Source organism: Parasteatoda tepidariorum, chromosome 6 (genome assembly GCF_982258835.1).
Source record: "Parasteatoda tepidariorum strain Cologne lab strain chromosome 6, Ptep-v5.0, whole genome shotgun sequence".
NCBI classification, from domain to species: Eukaryota; Metazoa; Arthropoda; class Arachnida; order Araneae; family Theridiidae; genus Parasteatoda; species Parasteatoda tepidariorum.
The window spans coordinates 93,382,390-93,402,124 of NC_141760.1; the positions used below are offsets into that span (position 1 = coordinate 93,382,390).

At 26.3% G+C, this 19,735-nt stretch overlaps 1 protein-coding gene across 2 annotated transcripts in view; it reads right to left on the minus strand.

Annotated features, from left to right (window-relative positions):
• Positions 1-2,476: 2,476 nt before the first annotated feature.
• The window catches only part of Rev1 (Rev1 DNA directed polymerase), a 30,426-nt gene continuing 13,167 nt past the window's right edge, over positions 2,477-19,735 (minus strand). For both annotated transcript variants that reach the window (XM_071178393.2, XM_087166186.1), the window contains 9 exons: positions 16,152-16,372; positions 14,027-14,128; positions 12,148-12,321; positions 10,013-10,117; positions 8,133-8,252; positions 7,383-7,733; positions 6,372-6,498; positions 5,087-5,186; positions 2,477-2,689 (listed from right to left, as the gene is read on the minus strand). In XM_071178393.2, the coding sequence (XP_071034494.2) occupies positions 2,566-2,689; positions 5,087-5,186; positions 6,372-6,498; positions 7,383-7,733; positions 8,133-8,252; positions 10,013-10,117; positions 12,148-12,321; positions 14,027-14,128; positions 16,152-16,372 (1,424 nt within the window). In that variant the 3' untranslated portion in view covers positions 2,477-2,565. The remainder of the gene's footprint in view (positions 2,690-5,086; positions 5,187-6,371; positions 6,499-7,382; positions 7,734-8,132; positions 8,253-10,012; positions 10,118-12,147; positions 12,322-14,026; positions 14,129-16,151; positions 16,373-19,735) is intronic.

Sequence of the window (19,735 nt, forward strand, 5' to 3'; positions counted from 1 at the left end):
AAGTTGTACAGATAGGCTTGATCTATCTAGAGAAGCCTTGTCGGATTTGTATCGATAACAGGAAAGCCAAACTTTCCACAGTAATGATTTTGCCGAGCTTTGTCATAAGAAAGAACAGAACCACAGGGTCCCATCTACTAGTACAGTACAGAACCCGTTATCCGGAAATCAGAAAACCGGACAAGTATTTGTAACGGTAATGTCGAATGAAATCGTTACTTTTTTCTAAAACTCTGTAATCTTTCCAAAAAAAATTTCATTTAAACAAAAATGCTTGTTTTTTTTAATTTATAAAATTAATGTGCAATATATATGCATCCACAGCTAACTTCGTGTTTAAATACCTTGACCTCCTGTGGAGCGCTTATTCAGCGTGGGTAAGCACGTTCAGAGAAATTCTCGCAGCAGACTCAGAGACACCACTTTCGAAATGCAATTATTTTGCAAAATGAATAAAAATATTAATTAGCAAGTTATTTTCATTCATTTTAGAGTTTTATGCATTTATTTAATACATTTTAAATAAAAAAATTTTGGATTTTGTTATTACGTTTTTCAATTTTCTTTTTGAACTCACTAATAATACATTTTTGTCGTAATACATTTTTTACTAAATACATTTTTACCTAGTACATTTTTTACTGAAATTATGTTTATGCCCGACCTTGTCAAACAAAGCCCAGTCCAATCTCTAAGAACTTCAGAACTATTTGTGCTATTGAAAACTATTATAATTACTATTTTAACACTTGAAAACTCGAAGGTATTAATTTAGCCACTGATACTAAAATTCGTTTACAAATTTGAATTATTCCGTTAGGCAGAAATGTTTGGAAAATGATTTTCTCGCATGACTTCAGCATTAGCCATTGTTACAAATAAAACTGTAGACTGTTCTGTTTCAACTTATACTGCACATTCAATTATTTTTTACCAGCTCAAAGATCAAAGCTATCTGAAACCCCGTGTTTGCTTTGTGCTTTTAAAACGCGTTTCTAAAGAGTAAAACAATTTTAAATCAATGGTAATTTAAATAAATAAAAATAATAAACTAAAAATTAAAATCAATAGATAAAATTTCTTTTTCGTGCAAATCCATAAAAAGTTTGATATTAAAATTATATTTGATTTTAAAATTATATTATACGATTATATTATAAAATTATATTATAATATTCTTCCGAATTTAAAAATAAATTAATGTTCATAACTTTCATAATTAAATAAATAACAACAATTTTGCAAAAACATTAAAGAACATAAGAATATTATTCAATAAAATTTTAGGTTACTTTGAATTTTCGATTTCCTAGAAATGTACTTTTAAATCGTTACTTTTTTTGTTTAGTACTTGTACTCTTTACTCGTTACTTTGTAAAATAAGAACTTTTTACTCATTACTTTTTAAAAGTAACGTTGCCATATATGCTTATGACTCATAAAAATAAATTGTCAAAAAATAAAAGTTTCTTTAAGGAGCAACGCGATACTGACTTAATGTTACAATTAAAATATTAAACAAGAAATGGTCACCATCGAACAGGTTTGAAGAAATCAAATTGAAGAAGCTCGTTTCAGTTCCATAAGAAGGTGTTTGAACATTTTCAGATGTGAATTATGCTAAAAAATAAGTATGCAATATTTAATGAGAATATTTCTCCTTTGAAAAAATGCGTTCATCTGACAAATAGAAATGAATAAGTCTCTGTGCATGCTTCACTCTTACAAAGAAACTTAACAAAGAAAAATGTTTTGAGTTTGTTATTAATTCAACTTAACTCATTTATAATTAGGTCACATTTTCAATTATTCACTTCATCTTAAATTTTTTATGTTTTCTTCAATTATTACAAATATCTATCGTTTATATTTAGTACAATTAAATGCAAAGGGGTTAGGGAACTGTAAAAAATAGTTTAAAATTTTACTATGTGAAATAATTTTTAATAAATAGTAGATTCATTCTTTGAAGGTAATTAAACCATTAGTTAATAACCACAAAATTTCTAGCTTTTATATCACTCTTCTATAATTATATTTAATTGCACATTTTAAACTTACATACCAACTAACTTAACTGTTAGATACACTGTTTTTGCAATGACCATCCCTAACTTTTATGTTTAGAATTTTAGTCTAAAATAGAGTAAAAAAAATACATTAGGGGAAGCAAAGTTATATTTAGGCAAAGAGTAACACTATCAAAATCTAATGAATCACTACTGAGGAAAAGGAAATTGTAAATATTAAAACCTGTTTGATAGCTAGAGTAAACATAGAGAAGTTGAAAGAAGATTAAGAACCCTTAAGTGAAGGCATTGACAGATTTTAGTTTGTTTTTTTTTAAAGTTAATTATTTTCTACACAATAACTTCATTTCTATAAATGTATATTAAGAGTGGCAATTATGGAACACTCTACATTAAAAAAAATCATATCAGCAAAAAATATTCAATTTCATGAAAAAATTCAAAAGTGAATTTTTTAAAAATATTTAATCTAAAAAATATAACAATGTACAGATAAAAAATTAAGCTCTATTGGGAATGGGAAGTTCATCAAAGTTTAGGCTGGAAAATCACTGTTTGCAGATAACATAGCACCAAAATTTTGAAGCATCTTTTGCTGAACATAAGAAAGAATAGACAAATATGCTTCTTTCCACATTAAACCATGCGAACAAGCTAGCCTAAAGATAAAAAAAAAATTCTTTGTAAATCACAAATATGCAAAGTTTAAAATAATATTTTACAAAGAACATTATTTTTATATTAAAATTAATCTATGATTGATATTTTAAAAAAATTTTCTTTATTATGCAAAAAAATTTTAAATATATATTTTGAAGGACAACAAATAATATACAATCATATATAATAAGCAAATCAAAACATATTAAATAAATGATTTTTTTGAAAAAAAAATTAGATTTCAAGACGGAAGATCTAATTATATTAATTTTACTTCTACAACATTAATTTATTTTTCTAAGTTTGATTTTTGATAAAATTCTTATTTGTTTTCAGTTTATTTATCTATTATTTTTAGTATGTATTTCACAAAAATATTAATTACATTTAAATTTCTGGCAAAGTGTTTACATTTTTTCCAATATATATAAATTTCTAACAGTTAAAGAAACAGGTGTCAAACTCACAGCAACAAAATCCTTACTTCTATTTCTAAAATATTTTAAACTTTAAAATATCTCTAAACAAATAAGGTATTTTAAACTGCGGAAAATGTGGGAATAACATTCAGATTTATTTCTTCTAAGATATACTGAGTACAGGATTATAAAACATAAAAACCTGTAACAATCAAAGTTGAGATTTTTTTTATAAGAAATTTATTTTTTCCAGAACACTGGAAATAATTAGAAAAAACTGGATGAAATGAATTACACTAAAAAAGACTAATAACATTGTTTAGATACATATAAAAAATATAATTTTAAACAAATAAAAATCCAGAAAGTTTAACGTTTTTCACAATTACTTTTTAAAAAAACTACTTTTATACAAAATTTTAAAATTTATATTACCTTTATAATAATTTATCTTTGAATGGGGTTCATGTTATCCTTATTTTCACAGAAAAATACACTAATAACTAAAAAAATTAACGAGAATATATAATTTTTAGTTTACTACATATTCTCCTGCTTTTAAAAATAGATAAATTTCATAGAAATAGAATTGCTTGTGTTCGCATGTTTAATTCTATCACATATATTTCCATTGCAACTAACGTATGAAATTAACATATATTTTAGTGATTAAATAATAGCTTGGAAATATTATTAATAATTGAACTGAATAAAGAAAGCAATTATTAACTGTTTAAAAACTTTTTTGAAAACCTTACATTTGCTAAATAAATCGACAAAAATTTTCTTTTTCGAAAAAATATCAAATTTCTTAATTTTAGGTGTTTTTTCTTGAAATTCCCTTTTGCAAAGCATTTAATTCAATATTTTGGGAAGATATTTTCTATTTTGACAGTTCTTTGGCTGAATTTTCCATCGCCGTGATATCAATTAGAAAGAACCCGTCAATGGTTTAAAGGTTGTCTACTTTTCTTTCCTTAAAAAAAAAAAATCTCTTTGGCAATCAATTTTTCATTGTTCTTCTAACTGTAAGTAATATCAGAGATCTCTCTAAAATTAAAAAAGGGCAGGGTGCTTTTTCAAAAACAAAGACACTTTTAGATTTGAAAGATACTGATTTTGCATATATATTTACATTACAAGTAGCTAGATTAAGTCTTTTCAATACTTTAAAATATATAAAATATATTTTTTATTCAAAAATATTATTTTATTGGTCCATTAAGATTATCTTGCTCTGAGGCAATTTTTTCTGGATCTAAACATGATGCAATCCGAAGTAGGGAATTGGTGAGTAAACCCAAAGGGTTTATAATAATTTTATCATTTATGAATAATCATCTACAGTCAAATACCGATTGCAATTTCATAATTAATTTTTAACCAAGATTCACTTTCAATTAAAATATAATATTTTGCATAAGTTAAATAAAACTGGCATAGATTATTTATTTGGGCTTGAAATTTTAAATTATTGGAATAATGTATTATTTGATTAACTAATAAATCACATTTACATAATGTGAAATACCAAATGCCGGGAAAGTCACAAGTGGATTATACTATTGGCTACAATAAAAAAAAATATGTAGCTTGATGAGCATCAATTTATACTTCACACTGTTATGGTGCATATTTATATACATTTACAGCCACCAAACTTTTTAGAAGTTTTTTTTTTAAGTCCAAGAATTATTTTTTAAATCCTTGGAATTTTTAACATTAATAATAATTTTTGAAACATATAAAAAAGAAATCAGATGGTATAAAATAAAATTTTGCTAAAATTTCTTCACTTTCTAGTGACTAAGGACAATTTCAAGATACATACTTCTAAACGTTTGAAAAATTTGAAGGTGAAATAAGCACTTTTTAAACAATATTGAGAATATATATGCTTGTAATAAATAAAATCACTAATCATATCAAGCACTACTTTGTGGAACAAAAATAATTTCAAAACAAGTAACATCTGACCTGTAAAAATATTTCAAAAGCAAGGAAACTTTAGAGAGATCCTGATCTATACTGTCCAATAAAAACTGCCTAAATTCTTCAATATCTTCCTCCAAAGGTGCTACAGAATAAAATTAGAAAGCATTAGAATGCAAGGAAACTTTTTCCAAAGACGACAGTTGCATATCTGTGCCTAACTATTATTTCCAGACAGATACTTAAACCAAATACAGTTGCCTCTGCATTGCACTCTTCATGAAATTTATAAACAAACAGAAATGCAGACTTGCTCCGGACAGCGGACAAATATTTTCGAGTTGCAGTCTCTTAATGTATTTATGGTTTTGCATATATATGTGGTTAACTAAATGCAAAAGGTGGTAAAAAATAATTTTAAATTTAATTTATTAAATGGAGCAATAAGTGAAATTTTTGCTACACCTTTAAATGTAAAAATATAATTTTCTACAAAACACAAGAGTAGGCAAACGTGTAAATACAATTTTCCGACTCTAAAATATATTATTCAATTCCCGAAATATATTATTGTATTCCCGAAAAACATGCAAAAATTTTAACACTCTTTAAGCATTGAAACTGTGATACCAGAATTTATCATTTTGACTATTATTTGTTTTAATTCAGAGATGGCGCTGCCATCGCATTGTTTTTGGTAGTTTTCTCCTTCCTAAAAGTAGTAATTAATATTCTAACCAGCAACGAGCAAGGTTGTCCGGCTCAAGCTCACTTGTTTATGTTTTGTTTTCTTAATTTTTAATAAATGTTATTAAGTTTAATCTTGGTATTTATTCAATAAGTCCATACTCACGAACCGCTGATACTACAGAAACCTAAACTTTTCACAACCCAATCTATTTATTTCTTGGGGGGAAAAAAGAAATTTTGTAGTGAACAAGCCCCATAAAGGTGTTAAACAAAACCTAAAGGTAAAAGAGTTGAATTGGGAAATGAGCCATGTTATCAACCTAAATTTAACAGCAATGCTTCAAAATAATTTAGAATTATTTTTATTTACAAGAAAAGTAATTTTTCATTTCATAAGGAAGACATTTTATTTTAAAAATTTATGTAAGAAATTTTTTCAAATAGTGCAAATTTATATTATTTTTTTATAAAATTTTGCTGCACATTGCAAATTGTCTTGACTGCAATTATGTTCTCTGTTTATCATTATTTTGTTTCGTTTGATAAATTTGCCATAACAGCAAAAATAATAATATAAATGCAGCTTTTTCATATATTAACATATTTCATGAAATGGAGATTTAAGAGCGAGTATACAAACTTTGTGTATTTAGAATCCATTCTTTCAAAAGTTTCCTGACATCATCAAGTTCAACTGCACCACCGAGACTAGCCTGTTTGAGAGGCTTAGATGAAAGAGATTTATTTTCCCTTTCACCCCAAGTGATCTAAAAAACATATATACAAGTTCAATTCTAAGCCAAAATAATTTCAAACAATTAGGTATTGAAAACATTAAAAAAAAACTATTTTAATTAAGTGTAAAATAAGAATAATCTTAATTGACTAATTAATATGACTTATTTTGTTACTAGTATATATACTTTAAAAGACCCCTTTTAAAAAAAATTTACAGTAACATAATCGAATAAATTGAATTTAATTAACAAAATACAGATTTTTGCAATAACTATTAAGTGAAATGTAAATTTCTGATGCAAGAGTCTTGGCTAAACCACGCTTAAAACTAAAAAATAAATTTTAGAAAAACTCAGCTAAAATCGAAACAACCAAGTTGAAACTGAAACAACTGATTTAAAATAACTTCAGCAAGATTAAAATTATAACATATGTCTGTTGCACAATAAACAATTGACATAAGCTAGTTAGCCGTATAATTAAATCCTAATGAGAAGTAAAATGTCTCTTTGGTAGAGTATAATATTTGGGCATGGAGGGTCTCTGAATAAAATAATTTTGAGTAAATAATAATTTTTTTAATTTTATTCAGTGATAAAATCCAGACCTAAATTTATAGCATTCAGGGGTGAAGGCAGAAGTTATAGTTTACAGTCTCAGACAATCATGAATAAAAGACGATGCAACAATGAATTTAAATTCAGCAGATTCAGCAATTTAAATGGAATATGAGTAAAAATGCAGTGTTTTTAAGCGATGGCGGCTAATTTTTACAAACAGGGCAAAGAGGGTGCATTTATAGGGATCAAATGACAGATAGCGAGAGCTGCCCTACTTAAAACGCTTAAGGAGAACACTGAATAACATAATTATAAAAACTTATAAAAGCTAACAAAAAATTTTAAAAACTCACAAAAAATTCAATCACTCTTTTCTTGTGAGGTTTAATTTTACTTGAACTGTTATTGCTTGCAAGCATTTTAATTAAGTTTTGATTCTTTGGCATTTCATTTTTCTTTTCAATCTCTATTAATGAAGATTGTTTTGAAGTGGATGGTTTGTTCTCATGTCCTGTGATGATCGTTGGGTTTTTTAGTTCTTTCTGCCCAAGTTTGTTGCTGGAAACGTTGGTTGAAACACACTTAGAAGAAGTAGGTGCTTTCTCAGATTGCAATACTACAGGGTTTTTAGCTAGTTTTGAACAGTTTTCAAGAACTTCTTTCTTTATATCTTCTGGCAAAGCATTTAAAACACTCTGATCGAGCTATAAAAGATACATATAGTAAATTAATGAATGCAGAAAAATAGACTAAAAGCTATTATATGTAACAGCAATAAGATACTAGAATTTAATTTTTATCTACAACAACTACAACACTGTTCACTATTGCTTACCTTTCTCTATTAATGGAACTTAAATTTTAAGAATAACAAACAAAATAATTAAAAATGAACAATAGTTAACATATCATACTAAGATAATAAAAAAGAATTCTCAATTAAAAAAAATATATGACTTTCCCCATTTTTGCATTAAAATAGGGATCTATAAAATAAGTTAGCATGCTTAGGAAATTTTTAAAACATAAAAAAAAAATAATTTTAATTGCAAATGATATGCATAAAATCAATTAAGATAACAAATGGAAGGAAAAAAACATACTTGATCATAATCTGTTATGTCATAAGACAGCTTTTGCTTAGGTTTCGATAAGAAATGTTTTATTGTGTTCTTTTCGGGTGTCTTAAGTGCTTTTTCTAATTTTTTTGGAGACCTTGATTCCTGGAAACATAAATGAAATGTATGAGATTAAACTTTCAACTTCAAATTTGGATCTAAAATAAGTGTTTGCTTATTACTAAATCTTTATACTCAATACATTACATACTTTTATTTCAAATGTTTTCCTTCAAAAACTAAAAAGTAGCATGAATAGGCCAACATGCAAGTACTGTAATTTTTTTTTTATCTGAATTTTTTTTCCTACGTACAAGCATTAGTAGATGCATTTTTGTACAGAGCTTTTGCATTTTTTAGCAAATAACAAGATGAAATTAAAGGCAATTTTTTAAAAATCTTTTCTGGAAAAAGCTACTGAATTGTGTACAAACACAAATGTTTCATCTAAAATACTAGTTTTATACAATGTACCAAAAAACCACACTCTGAATAATTTTTGATCCAATGAACAGTTCTTCAGGTTCAAGGACTCAATTGTAATGGTTTAAGGGGTGACCTTAAATATGCTGATTAATTAAAGCAGATGATATTTTAAGTAACAAAATCAGACACAAATGTACTTTCCCTGAATAAACCAGACCTTTCTCTTAGCAGGTTCAAGTTACCGACCTCCAAAATATAGGGGACAGTCGCAAACTGGAAAACTATGGTCTACATAGCTTGATCAGGAGAGCAATCCTAAGTTTGAACTGCATAATGTTATTTTTATTTTTTGTGTAATTCGCCATATCTCGCAAGCTTTTGAAACGAAATGAAATTTTTTTTTTTTGCACATTATAAAATTTATTTATCCAATGATAGTTCAAGGCAAAAAATAAATTTTGGTAAATATTTATTATTTTTTATTTAAGAATAATTGAAAAAGTTTTGAATCGTAAGATACACAATTTTTAACATAATTTTAAAATAGGTAACTTTACACGGCAAAAGGAAAACTTTGAGAGAAATAGGGTGAACAGTTCCATGAGAAAAAGAATTTTACATAAACAACTTATTCAAATTTGATTTCAAAGGAACTATTTGACAAGTTTCACTTAAATTTTGTATTTTGCCATGCATATTTAGATCATTAGCATATTTGAGGTCACCGCCTCAAACTATTAAGATTGATTCCTAGAATGTGAAGATCCGATCATTAGATCAAAAGTTATTTGGGGTGGTCCTTTATTTTTTTGAGCACTGGACATATAATATTTGTAGATAATTATTTCAATATATGATTGCTTATTTTATGACCAATTTGTTCCTGTTTTTATCTTGGAGTTCTGCTTATGGAGTTTAAGCAATTGGGCGTCAACCACATAAATTTTTCTTATTATTATTCAAAATATAACAATATTAGATTAGAACTGTGGTCTTCAAAGATAATTTAAAAATTTTGGAAAATAAAGTTTCATAACTGATGAATATTTACAATATAAAAGAGGATCTAAAATTCATGAAACATTCAAATTTTACATTGTTTTATCATTTTAGCAATAAACAACAAAAAGAAAAAGACAGTAGATCAGATGATGATTTAGGGTTATTAAGAATGATGCACTTAAAAAAAAAAAAAAAAAAAGGAAAACGACAGACTGTTCAAGTGGAACAATATTTTTAGTGCTTTCGAAACTTTGCATATTTTCCAGTTTTGGCTATCAAAATTGTCTGCCTATAAGATGCCATTTAATGCTGCAGGGCAATCTTGTTGGTAACCTTTTAAGCCTAGAACTTATGCAGACAATCCCATAATCACCCACACCTTGGAGGACTACAATAAAATAGAAATATAGCAGAATAACAAAATTATAACTTCTTACAATAGATTTTGAAGAGCTGTCTTTCTGATTAAAAAAGTTTCTCAGGGTGTTTTGGGCTGCCTCTTCTTTTTCAGCTGGTTCAAGTTTACTCACTTGTATTCCAACCTACCATATAAGTAATCAAAATAAAGTTAAATTTCACATCAGTGAAGAGATTTTAAAACAGTGTGTTGAATTCAAATAAAATTCAATTCAGATAATTGAATAAAAGAAATGCATCAAAAGAACAGCCTAAAACCAAAATAAAATAACAAAATACATTGACTAATTAAGTAATTAGTAGATTAATTATTATTAAATTGAATTTTTTATATAATCTGCAAAATAAAATAATTTTTTTAATTGTTTTAAAATATATCCTTTAAGTTGTTAACAAAAATAAGCAGCATATAGGCTTAGGTAACAAACTATTAATCACATTAGATCTTAATGCAATACCAAACCCATTAATTATTTAATTTACTTCAGAAATCTATCTTTTAAACTGTTACCAATAATAAGTAGCATGTATGGTTAGGTAATAAATTTTATTAATTACATTAGATCTTAATACAATACAAGTCCATTAATTTTTTTATTTACTTCATAAATATATCCAATAAGCTGGTATCAATAGGACGTACAACACATCTGATAACAAATTTTATCAACTACATTAGATTTTAATACAAAACAAATTCTTAATGTTTTCTTATTTAGATTTCAGAAATATATTCTTTAAGTTGTTATTTAATAATAAGTAGCAAATGGTTAAGTGACAAATTAATGATCACATTAGATCTTAATGGAATACAAATCCTCTTTTTTAATTTTTTTATTTTATAAATATATCTTTAAAGTTGTTATCAATAAGTAGAATATACGATTAGGTAACAAAATTTATGAATTACATAAGATCCTAATGCAATACGCATTAGGATCTTATGTAATTCATAAAATTTGTAATTTGTAACGCGCCAAACTCAATAATTTTTTCAGAGTTCCTACTCGATTTCACAAAAAAAAAAAAAAAAAAATAATAATAATAATCCTTGACTTTACCAGGTATATTAAGAATACTTCAATGAAAATCCAGACCATATGCATTTTTTCATCAGAAAACTTCAATTTTTTATTTGTAACGTCAAATATTTTTCGTGAGCAAAAAAATATCATTGAATGAGGATGAAAGCACGAAAGTTGGACCAAAATGTGAAATTTTTACAACAAATAATTGTAATAGATGTTAGAATAATATAACTTGAATTTCAATTACTAATTACCGTCAATGACAATTTTGAGACCAGTTATTTTCCAGGTATGACGTAGGAGTTTTCTAGGTTTCTCAGAAAAAATTGTAACTTTCCCTGCTTTTTAACCCCTTCCTTCTCGCTCCCGTAAAAATGACGGGGTGAGATTTTGCCCGCTATTTCTCACCCCCGTGATATTGACGGGCTGGAGAGTTCAGAGGTAACGCGCCAATAAGAATACAACTAACTAATTTATTTTGCCCGGAAAACATTTTATTTCTCATTTTACACACCTGATGGCAGTACCAGGATATTTTTAAGGTAATTGTAGATAGTTAGTTTATTTTAAACTAGATGCAGCACTGATCAAATACGTAATACAAATACAAAAGTTAAAAAAAATAGGCACTTTTATGACTGTTTTCTTGAAAATTAACCGATCGTTAAGGGGTTAAAGTAAAAATAAAATTTTCTGACCAGTGGAAACCCAGTTTTTTTTCCATTTGTTTCATAAATATATCCACTATGCTATTATAAATAATAAGTAGCATATAATGCTAAATAACAAATTTTATTAGTTACATTAGATCTAATAAGATGAAAATCTTTTTTTTTTTTATTTCATAAATAACTGGTCTCATACACTTTCACTCACACACTTTCATAAATAAATAACTGGCCCTTAAGTTGTTATCAATAATAAGTCATCATGAAGAATTAGGTAACAAATTTTCTTTAAACACATTAGATCTTAATACAATACAAATTCTTAATGTTCTTAAAACCATCTTCAAAATTTTTAACTTTCAGATTCTTCAAGATTAGACCGCTACCATAATCAAAAAATTGATTTTTCAGTATGAACAGCTGACATTTTCACAATAAATATATAAATAGAGCACATACTCCTCTATAATCTTGAGGGTTGATTTTCAGTGATCTAGCCAATGTACAGCATTCATTACCTATTATTTTTGAGTTGTCTGTAGCAGATTTTAAAGCAACAGATTTAGACATGCTGTCACACACCCCATGTCCCATGAATTTGGCAGTTTCTATAGGAGCATTAGGTCTTCTAACCTAAGATATAAAGTACATTAAAGTTAAGTACATAAGTAAGATAAGTACAATTTAAAAGGCAAAGATAAGTTAGAAGAAAAGATAAGTACATTTTAAAAGGCAAAACTAACACATACATGAAACAAAAAAAATTATAAAGATTTTTTACTAATAAACTTAGATAATGATTGCATAATATCTTATGTTGTTAAACTTCAAATTTAAAATGTGAAGGGAAAGAAATACACATATTAAGGGTTAAAAACTATTATTTCAGCAAAGAAAACAAATAGAACAGCTATCGAGATATAGCAAACCATGACTGAGAAAGGCCAAACTGTTAAACCATTTGACTGATGACTGCTTTATGAAACTTGAATTTGTTTTTAAAAATTGCTTTCTCCTTTATCAGTAGGAGGATTCATTCGATTTCTATTGTCTTTTCTTTTTCCTTACTTAAATATTAATTGTTAAGACTTTTTTATATCACTTTCTAAAAGTAAATAAAAACTTAACTTGTTTATACCTGCTGACATTGGAGAACTAAAATACCCAGAAGACAAGGGAATTCCTGGATCAATCAAGTATTGGGAGAAATTTGCCTTAGTGGAGGACTTTTTGATGGAACTAACCTGCATTTGCATTACATGGGGAGGAAAACCACTAAAATGTCCCACGGTTAGACTGACCGCAAGGGGTACTTAAATTATTAACTCTAAACATACTGCAGTACTGGCAATAGCAATATCTGTTGAGGAAGAAGAGAAATATTTTTGTCATCAGCGGATATTTCATTGAAATTTTTTTTTATTTCTTTAAAAAATACAGAGAAATTTGAGAATATACAGGTAAACAGGAGATAGTCGTAAAATACAAGAATCTTCATCAAAACACAGGAGACTTGGCAGGTATACGTGCACATAATGAGCAGGGCAATTAGCTTATTAAATCAGGGTGCTGGGAATAACCAACTTATCATGAACTAGAAAAATTTTAAAAACTGCTTTCTTTTCATTATTTTCTATTTAAACTGATCACATATAATAAACATTTGGTTAAGAAGACACAGACATGTGAACATTAGTGCAGAATCTTTAAAATGGTTTGCATGACAACATCTTTAGTAAGTCTTAATTTCAATAAATAATTTTCAAGATAACAAATCAAAATAATTAAGTAAATTTAAAATAATAAAACTTTAAAATAAATTTAGTTGTTGAAAAAACTCAATAAATGTGAGTCGTTCTTATTATATCAAGGTTTTATACAAAGCTAAAAAATATAGGCTTTTTAAACCTTAAACATTAAACCTTAATCATAAAAAATTTGCATGCTAAATCTATGATTTGGATAAATCAAGTTTCTTAATAAATGAATGGATGTATTAAGAGTGATCATTATGGCACACCCTGACATACTAATTTATACACAAGCATAGAAACCTGTTTTTCGCTTTCATTAACTATATAATTAAACTTTAGTTATTTCAATTCCCTAAATAGCATTGCTAAGAAGAATAATTTAATAACAGAAGTTTCTCTAAATCACATTTAATTCTACGAATAAAAAATTTTAAGACTTTCTCTCTTTAGTCTTTCTTGTTTAAAAATATAGGAAAACTATAACATTGATTCACCATATAAGACTAAAAATTATTAATAATGCAAACATAGTTGTATATACATTTTACACTAAAGCAAAGTCAAAACAATTTCTTTAGAATTACCATAAGCTTTAATGTGATAGCCTTTCCTTTAGAGTTAATAATTTTAAGGCGATTCTGTACTTCAACTGCTAATTCATTGATAAACTGATTTACATCTTCATCCTGCAAGAATATGAAATTAATTAAAAGAACAATTTCAAATTAATTTATATTTGTGAATACACATTCAATGATTCTATTTATATACATATCATATTCATTTATTATATTTTATATCTGTATAACATGTTTTGAGTCTTTCAATTGAATTTCTAAAATAGACATTTTAAGATGTAGATTATATTAAAAATAAAGACTCATATTATTATTATTGAATATCAATTATATAGTAAATAAAGACTCATATCATATATAACTTTCTTACAGTACTTTAATTTTTAAGAGTTTGAAATAGTTGATTCTAATGTTTTCACCCTTGCTAATAATGTGGGAAAAGAATCTCAACTTTATATATTTTTTTTTTAAAATTAAACAACTTTGCATTTTGGCGACTCTCTTTCTAGGAAAGAGATTAGTGAACTTTTAACCAAAATTCTAAACATTTGTATGAGAATTGATTATTTTTATAATTTAATATTAAAAATCTTTATGCAAATGGAAAAGAAGTAACTATGTTATAATATAAAATTAATTGCATTAATAAGAATGTTTAGATAACAAATTGCAATAGTATTGAGCTTTATATCTATAGTAAAATAAGAATAATTCATGACAATATCAGTTAGAAATTTAAATTTTTCTCTACAGAACACAGTAATGACAATCAAAAAAGAAAAAAAATCTTTAAACAAAAAATAGATATTCAGTAATTGTTTATTAAATATAAGTTGTTATTTTTGTTCCAAAAATTTTATGATAATTAAAAGAATGAACAAATGTTTATTACATGAAAATCTTTATTAATGCAGGAAATTATAATTCTAAAAATAGTAGTACATATACATATTTCCTTTAAATTTTATAATTTATAGCAAAAAGAGCCTTAGTGAGGTGGAATAAAAATAATTAGAAGACAAATTGAACCTTTTTACAATAGGAATTATGCTCATAATGCTTGGTATTCCTTCGTAATTTTTTTTAATTAAAATTTTTTTCAGTAATGAGTTCTCTGAAAAACAAAATCATATACTTAATAATATACTTAAAAATACAAAGAATTCTTTTTTCTGACGTCATTAAATGCTAGTCAGTGGCCAAAATATTAAAGTATACTATTTATTATAATAAATAAGTAAAAGTATATCGCAAAGTGAAGTTAGAAAGAAAAAAATTATAAAAATATATTCTAGATAAAAATGGTGAATGATTCTTCGTTTGGCTACCTTAAATCTCATCATAAAATAAATTAGTAATCACAAATTCTAATTATTCATTAAAAAAACAATGCTGATTAGTTAATTATTCTTAAATTTAAAGATAAAGCATTTAGTTAAAGCAGTACTGTTTTAATGAAATGATAATAATGAAAAAACGGTTAAAATGCAGTTAAATAATTTTATATAGAAGTGTAAATCAGTAAATCATGATTCTTCAACTCTTTATCTGTAAAATACAAGGATAATACGATTCAAAATATTTTAAATAAAATTATGAAGAAAAAAAAGAAATCAAAAATTTGAAAACAATGCAAGATTTTTTTCAGCAAAATATAGTAGATACATGAATATGGTTTACTTAATTTTAAAATTTTGTGAGAAAGAATCTCGCATAAAATAATTCACATAAATTTTTTTTTAAAAATCCAATCCTTTAATATCAGAAGTTTCAAACACTTGTATATAATCTTGTATTTTTTACAATTTCAAGATTGTAAGTTAAGACAGATTATTATTAAATAAAATAAGGAAGAGGTTGACAAAAATTTTGAAACAAAAAAGTGGTGTAGTTTTGTCATACTAAATTAGTTCATCAGCTTTTAGCTCTTGAGTTCTGTTTGCCACTGCTTTTTACTTGTTATTTTGCCAGGACACATTTTTTGTCATTCATGAGTGCTTGTGTACAATATTTAAAACTGAATAAATAAAAAATACTTTTAACAAAAAATAATGGGCATTTAAATTACATTTACAGTTATAGAACATAATTTATTCATAACATAAATTTTAGAAAACTGATGTTAACAAACCGTTTCAAATCTTATGCCATAGTTGATCTCAGCTGACACCGATTTTCGATCTTTCTGGACTTGCACTACTCTATTATCCACACCCCTACATTTATTGTATATAGATTCACCAGTCTTGGGACCAAATTCTTGTTGCAGTTTAGCCAAACTCAAATTTTGCAGGTCCCCACACGTTACGATTCCTCGTTGTTTGAACTTTTTTGAAGTTCTATAGCCAACACCTATGATCAAGAAATATACATTAAAGATCAAGCATTGAATATTTATATGTAGTTAAGAAAGATAGAAATGAAAGTATTTATTACACTATTACAGTTAAATACAAGAAAATGCAAAATATCAGGTGATACATACAGTAGATAGAACAGTATTTAATATTTCTTAATATTCATTACAAAAAAAATGGCTATTTTAGACTACAATTTTATTTTAAAGTTGTTATTCTTTATAATTTTTTATTAATTTTTCTTTCCTTCTAACTTTACAAATTAGAAACTAAGTTAATTACAGGTAAAAGGATTATAATTTTGGTAACTTTGAATTGGTATCTAACTAGTAATAATTGAAAGTTTATTACAGGGTGGCCACTCAAATCAGATTTCAAATTTCCCTGATTTTTCCAGGTTTTCCAGATAAGAATCTTAAAATTTCCAGGTTTTTGTTTCTTTTTCCTTATTATGTGTAGGATGTGTACAAGAAAAGTGTCTATATTATAAAATATTTTATTCAAAATGTTGTTTTGACAATTTGGCAAGATTTTTTATTTATTTTTCAAATGTTTTGGTACAAAATTTTGAATCAAAAATCATATATTGACCAACAAAAGAGTAAAATTAAATATTAATATATAGTTGGTTCTCAAAAAAACCATTTTTTAAAAATATGTTATAAAAGGTTAAAATGAAATAGAAAAAATTAGCATTGATGCAACAATTGTAACGATTTATCGACAAACATTGCTGTCAGCGATGGTAAAAAAATGTGTGATTGGTTGGCTTGCTGAGAAAAAATAATTCACAGATTTCCTTGAATGGGAGTAGAAAAAATTTCAGAAAAAGAGTGCAATATAAAATCTATTATCAAATTATAACCAACTAATTTTTGGAGAATTTTATAAAGTTAAAAATACAAAAACATTTTGTCAAAATAGAAAAAAAAATTACCACCAAAGCATCTGAACAAACTTGAGCCATAAATGGATTCAGGCCAAAGACAGTATTTAAAAATAGAAGTTAATATCCTAAATCTTTTTCCACCTACACCAGAATCTTTCCTAAATTGCACAGTCCCATAGCGGTCAAAGGTTTCTGCATTCGTTTAGCAACAGTAGGAGAATTTTATGTGGCATTCTAGTTTAACAGCTGTAATGGAGCAAATTTTGATGCAAGCAAAGTATAGCTAAATTGATGATATTTCAACTGTTTGGCGATACATTTCCGTTAAAAAAAGTGGATATAATGGATGAAATAATTTAAATTAAGAAAATTAGTAAATAATTTAAATTAGTGAAATTAAAAAAAATTATCAAAGAAAAAATTTCCATCTTTTCTTTAAAATTCCCTGATTTTTCCAGGTTTTTATCCAAATTTCCCTGATATTTCCAGGTTTTTTCCAGTATAAAAAAATTCCCTGATAATTCCAGGTTTTCAAGGTTTTCCAGGTGGGTGGCCACCCTGTATTAACACTAGATTTTTAAATCTAATATTAAGAGGAAAACAAATAAATAAAATATTAATTCTCATAAAAGTTACTTAAACCAATTAATACTCTCTAAAAACTATGAAATATAACAGGTATTTTACTTAGTATTTTAAGCGTATTTAATTTTGAAATAAATTTTTTAAAGTTAAAAAAAAAAATACTTTTTTAAATTTTATATTTATTACTATTACATTTTTCATGGCACTATAGCCGACAGTGGGCCTTGGTTTTCTGGGCAATGTTATTCCTAACATTCCAGCTCTCAGCCTTGGATTTCTAATTTAAAATTTTCATTTCGGTTAGATCTTTATGGATCGGTTTCCTCTGGATCTTGAATTCATTGGTATTTCTAGATTAAGATTTTTTTTCACACCCTTATTTTCATTCATAATTTCTATCTGACTTGGCCTATGCCATACAACTTGATTTTATAAATTGAATGGTGTTTTACAGTTTAATTACATGGTCATGTTCACCATCGTCTTTAATCCTCCACTGTGAACTGTTTATTTGAATTAGTCTAAAAATTTTACTTAATACATTTTTTTATTTTAATAAGTTATTTTCATCTTTATTTATTACAATCTCAAAATTTAATTTCAATTTAGTAACATGAATAACTATTGACCTAATAACTGTTTTATAAATTTTCGTTTAAATTTTATCAGTAAGGAACTATATCATCATGGTCTTTGATATATGTTTCATATAAATAGCGTTTATTTCCTTTTTCAATTATTGAATAAGTTTCGTTAGGAATAGGATTACAATCTTTCATTATTGAGCAAGTGAAACTGAAAGCCCTTTCAAAATTAAATTTATCCACTATAAGCACAGATATTATAAATGTAACTAAAAGAAATAAAGTGGAAAAAGTATATAATTTCAACTGTTTTGAATTTACTTAGAGACTATAAATTTGGGTCAGTACAATTTAAGAAATAAACACTCAAAAATACCAGAGAAAAAAATTTAAAATGGTAAAAAATCTTATTAAAATTTAATCTCTAAAACAGATGGGATAAATAAAGAAGATTGACTACACAATTAAAGATTTTGAAAACATTTTTTCTTACAATATTATTACACATTTTTATTAAATCAAACATTGCTTATTTATTTAAATTTTGTACCACTTTAAATTAAAAGAGGCAGATATTTTGGACTGCTTTTTGAGTCTTAGCGTACAAATACAACCTACAAATTATTTTTTTTAAAAAATAAACAAATAAATAAAAAAAACAATCTTCTACATTGTGCTATAGTAGGCCAGGGGATAGAGCATTTGTCCCCAAATAAGGTCCCAACATTGGGTGGGTGATACGAAATCTGCTTCAAGCTCATACCAACCACAGTGCTGATGTAAAATATCCTCAGATGTAGAGGGATCATGGGTTAGAATCCCCTTGTTGTCAGGCTAACCATGGGGTTTTTTGAAGGGTTTCTACTCCACGCAACACAAACAAAAAGTACTCCACAATCTCCTCCGATAGTCCTGTGTTTTGGGTTGGGTTGAAAAGGAATAGTTAAAAACTCAGAATAAGATTGGCTGTCCAATGCTGGTTATAAAGTAAAATAAAATTTATTATACTGACTTTTAAAAAAGCGATAAAGTTTCTATATATGCACAAAACCTAAAGTGTTACAACTGCATTAAATCATTCATAAGATTTGCATATAACTATATAAGACCAAAAGAATAGCTGCACTTCTGAAGAAAAACCACTTTTCAACTCACAAGGTTCTCCTTCTAAAAGGGTATGTCCAATGCTTAGGAAGAAGAAGATTTTGTTTTCTTTGGAAAAAATATCTCACGTGCAATTGTTAATGCACAGGAGAGCAGAAATCTTTTGAACAATTGTTTCAAACTAGCTTAATAGAAA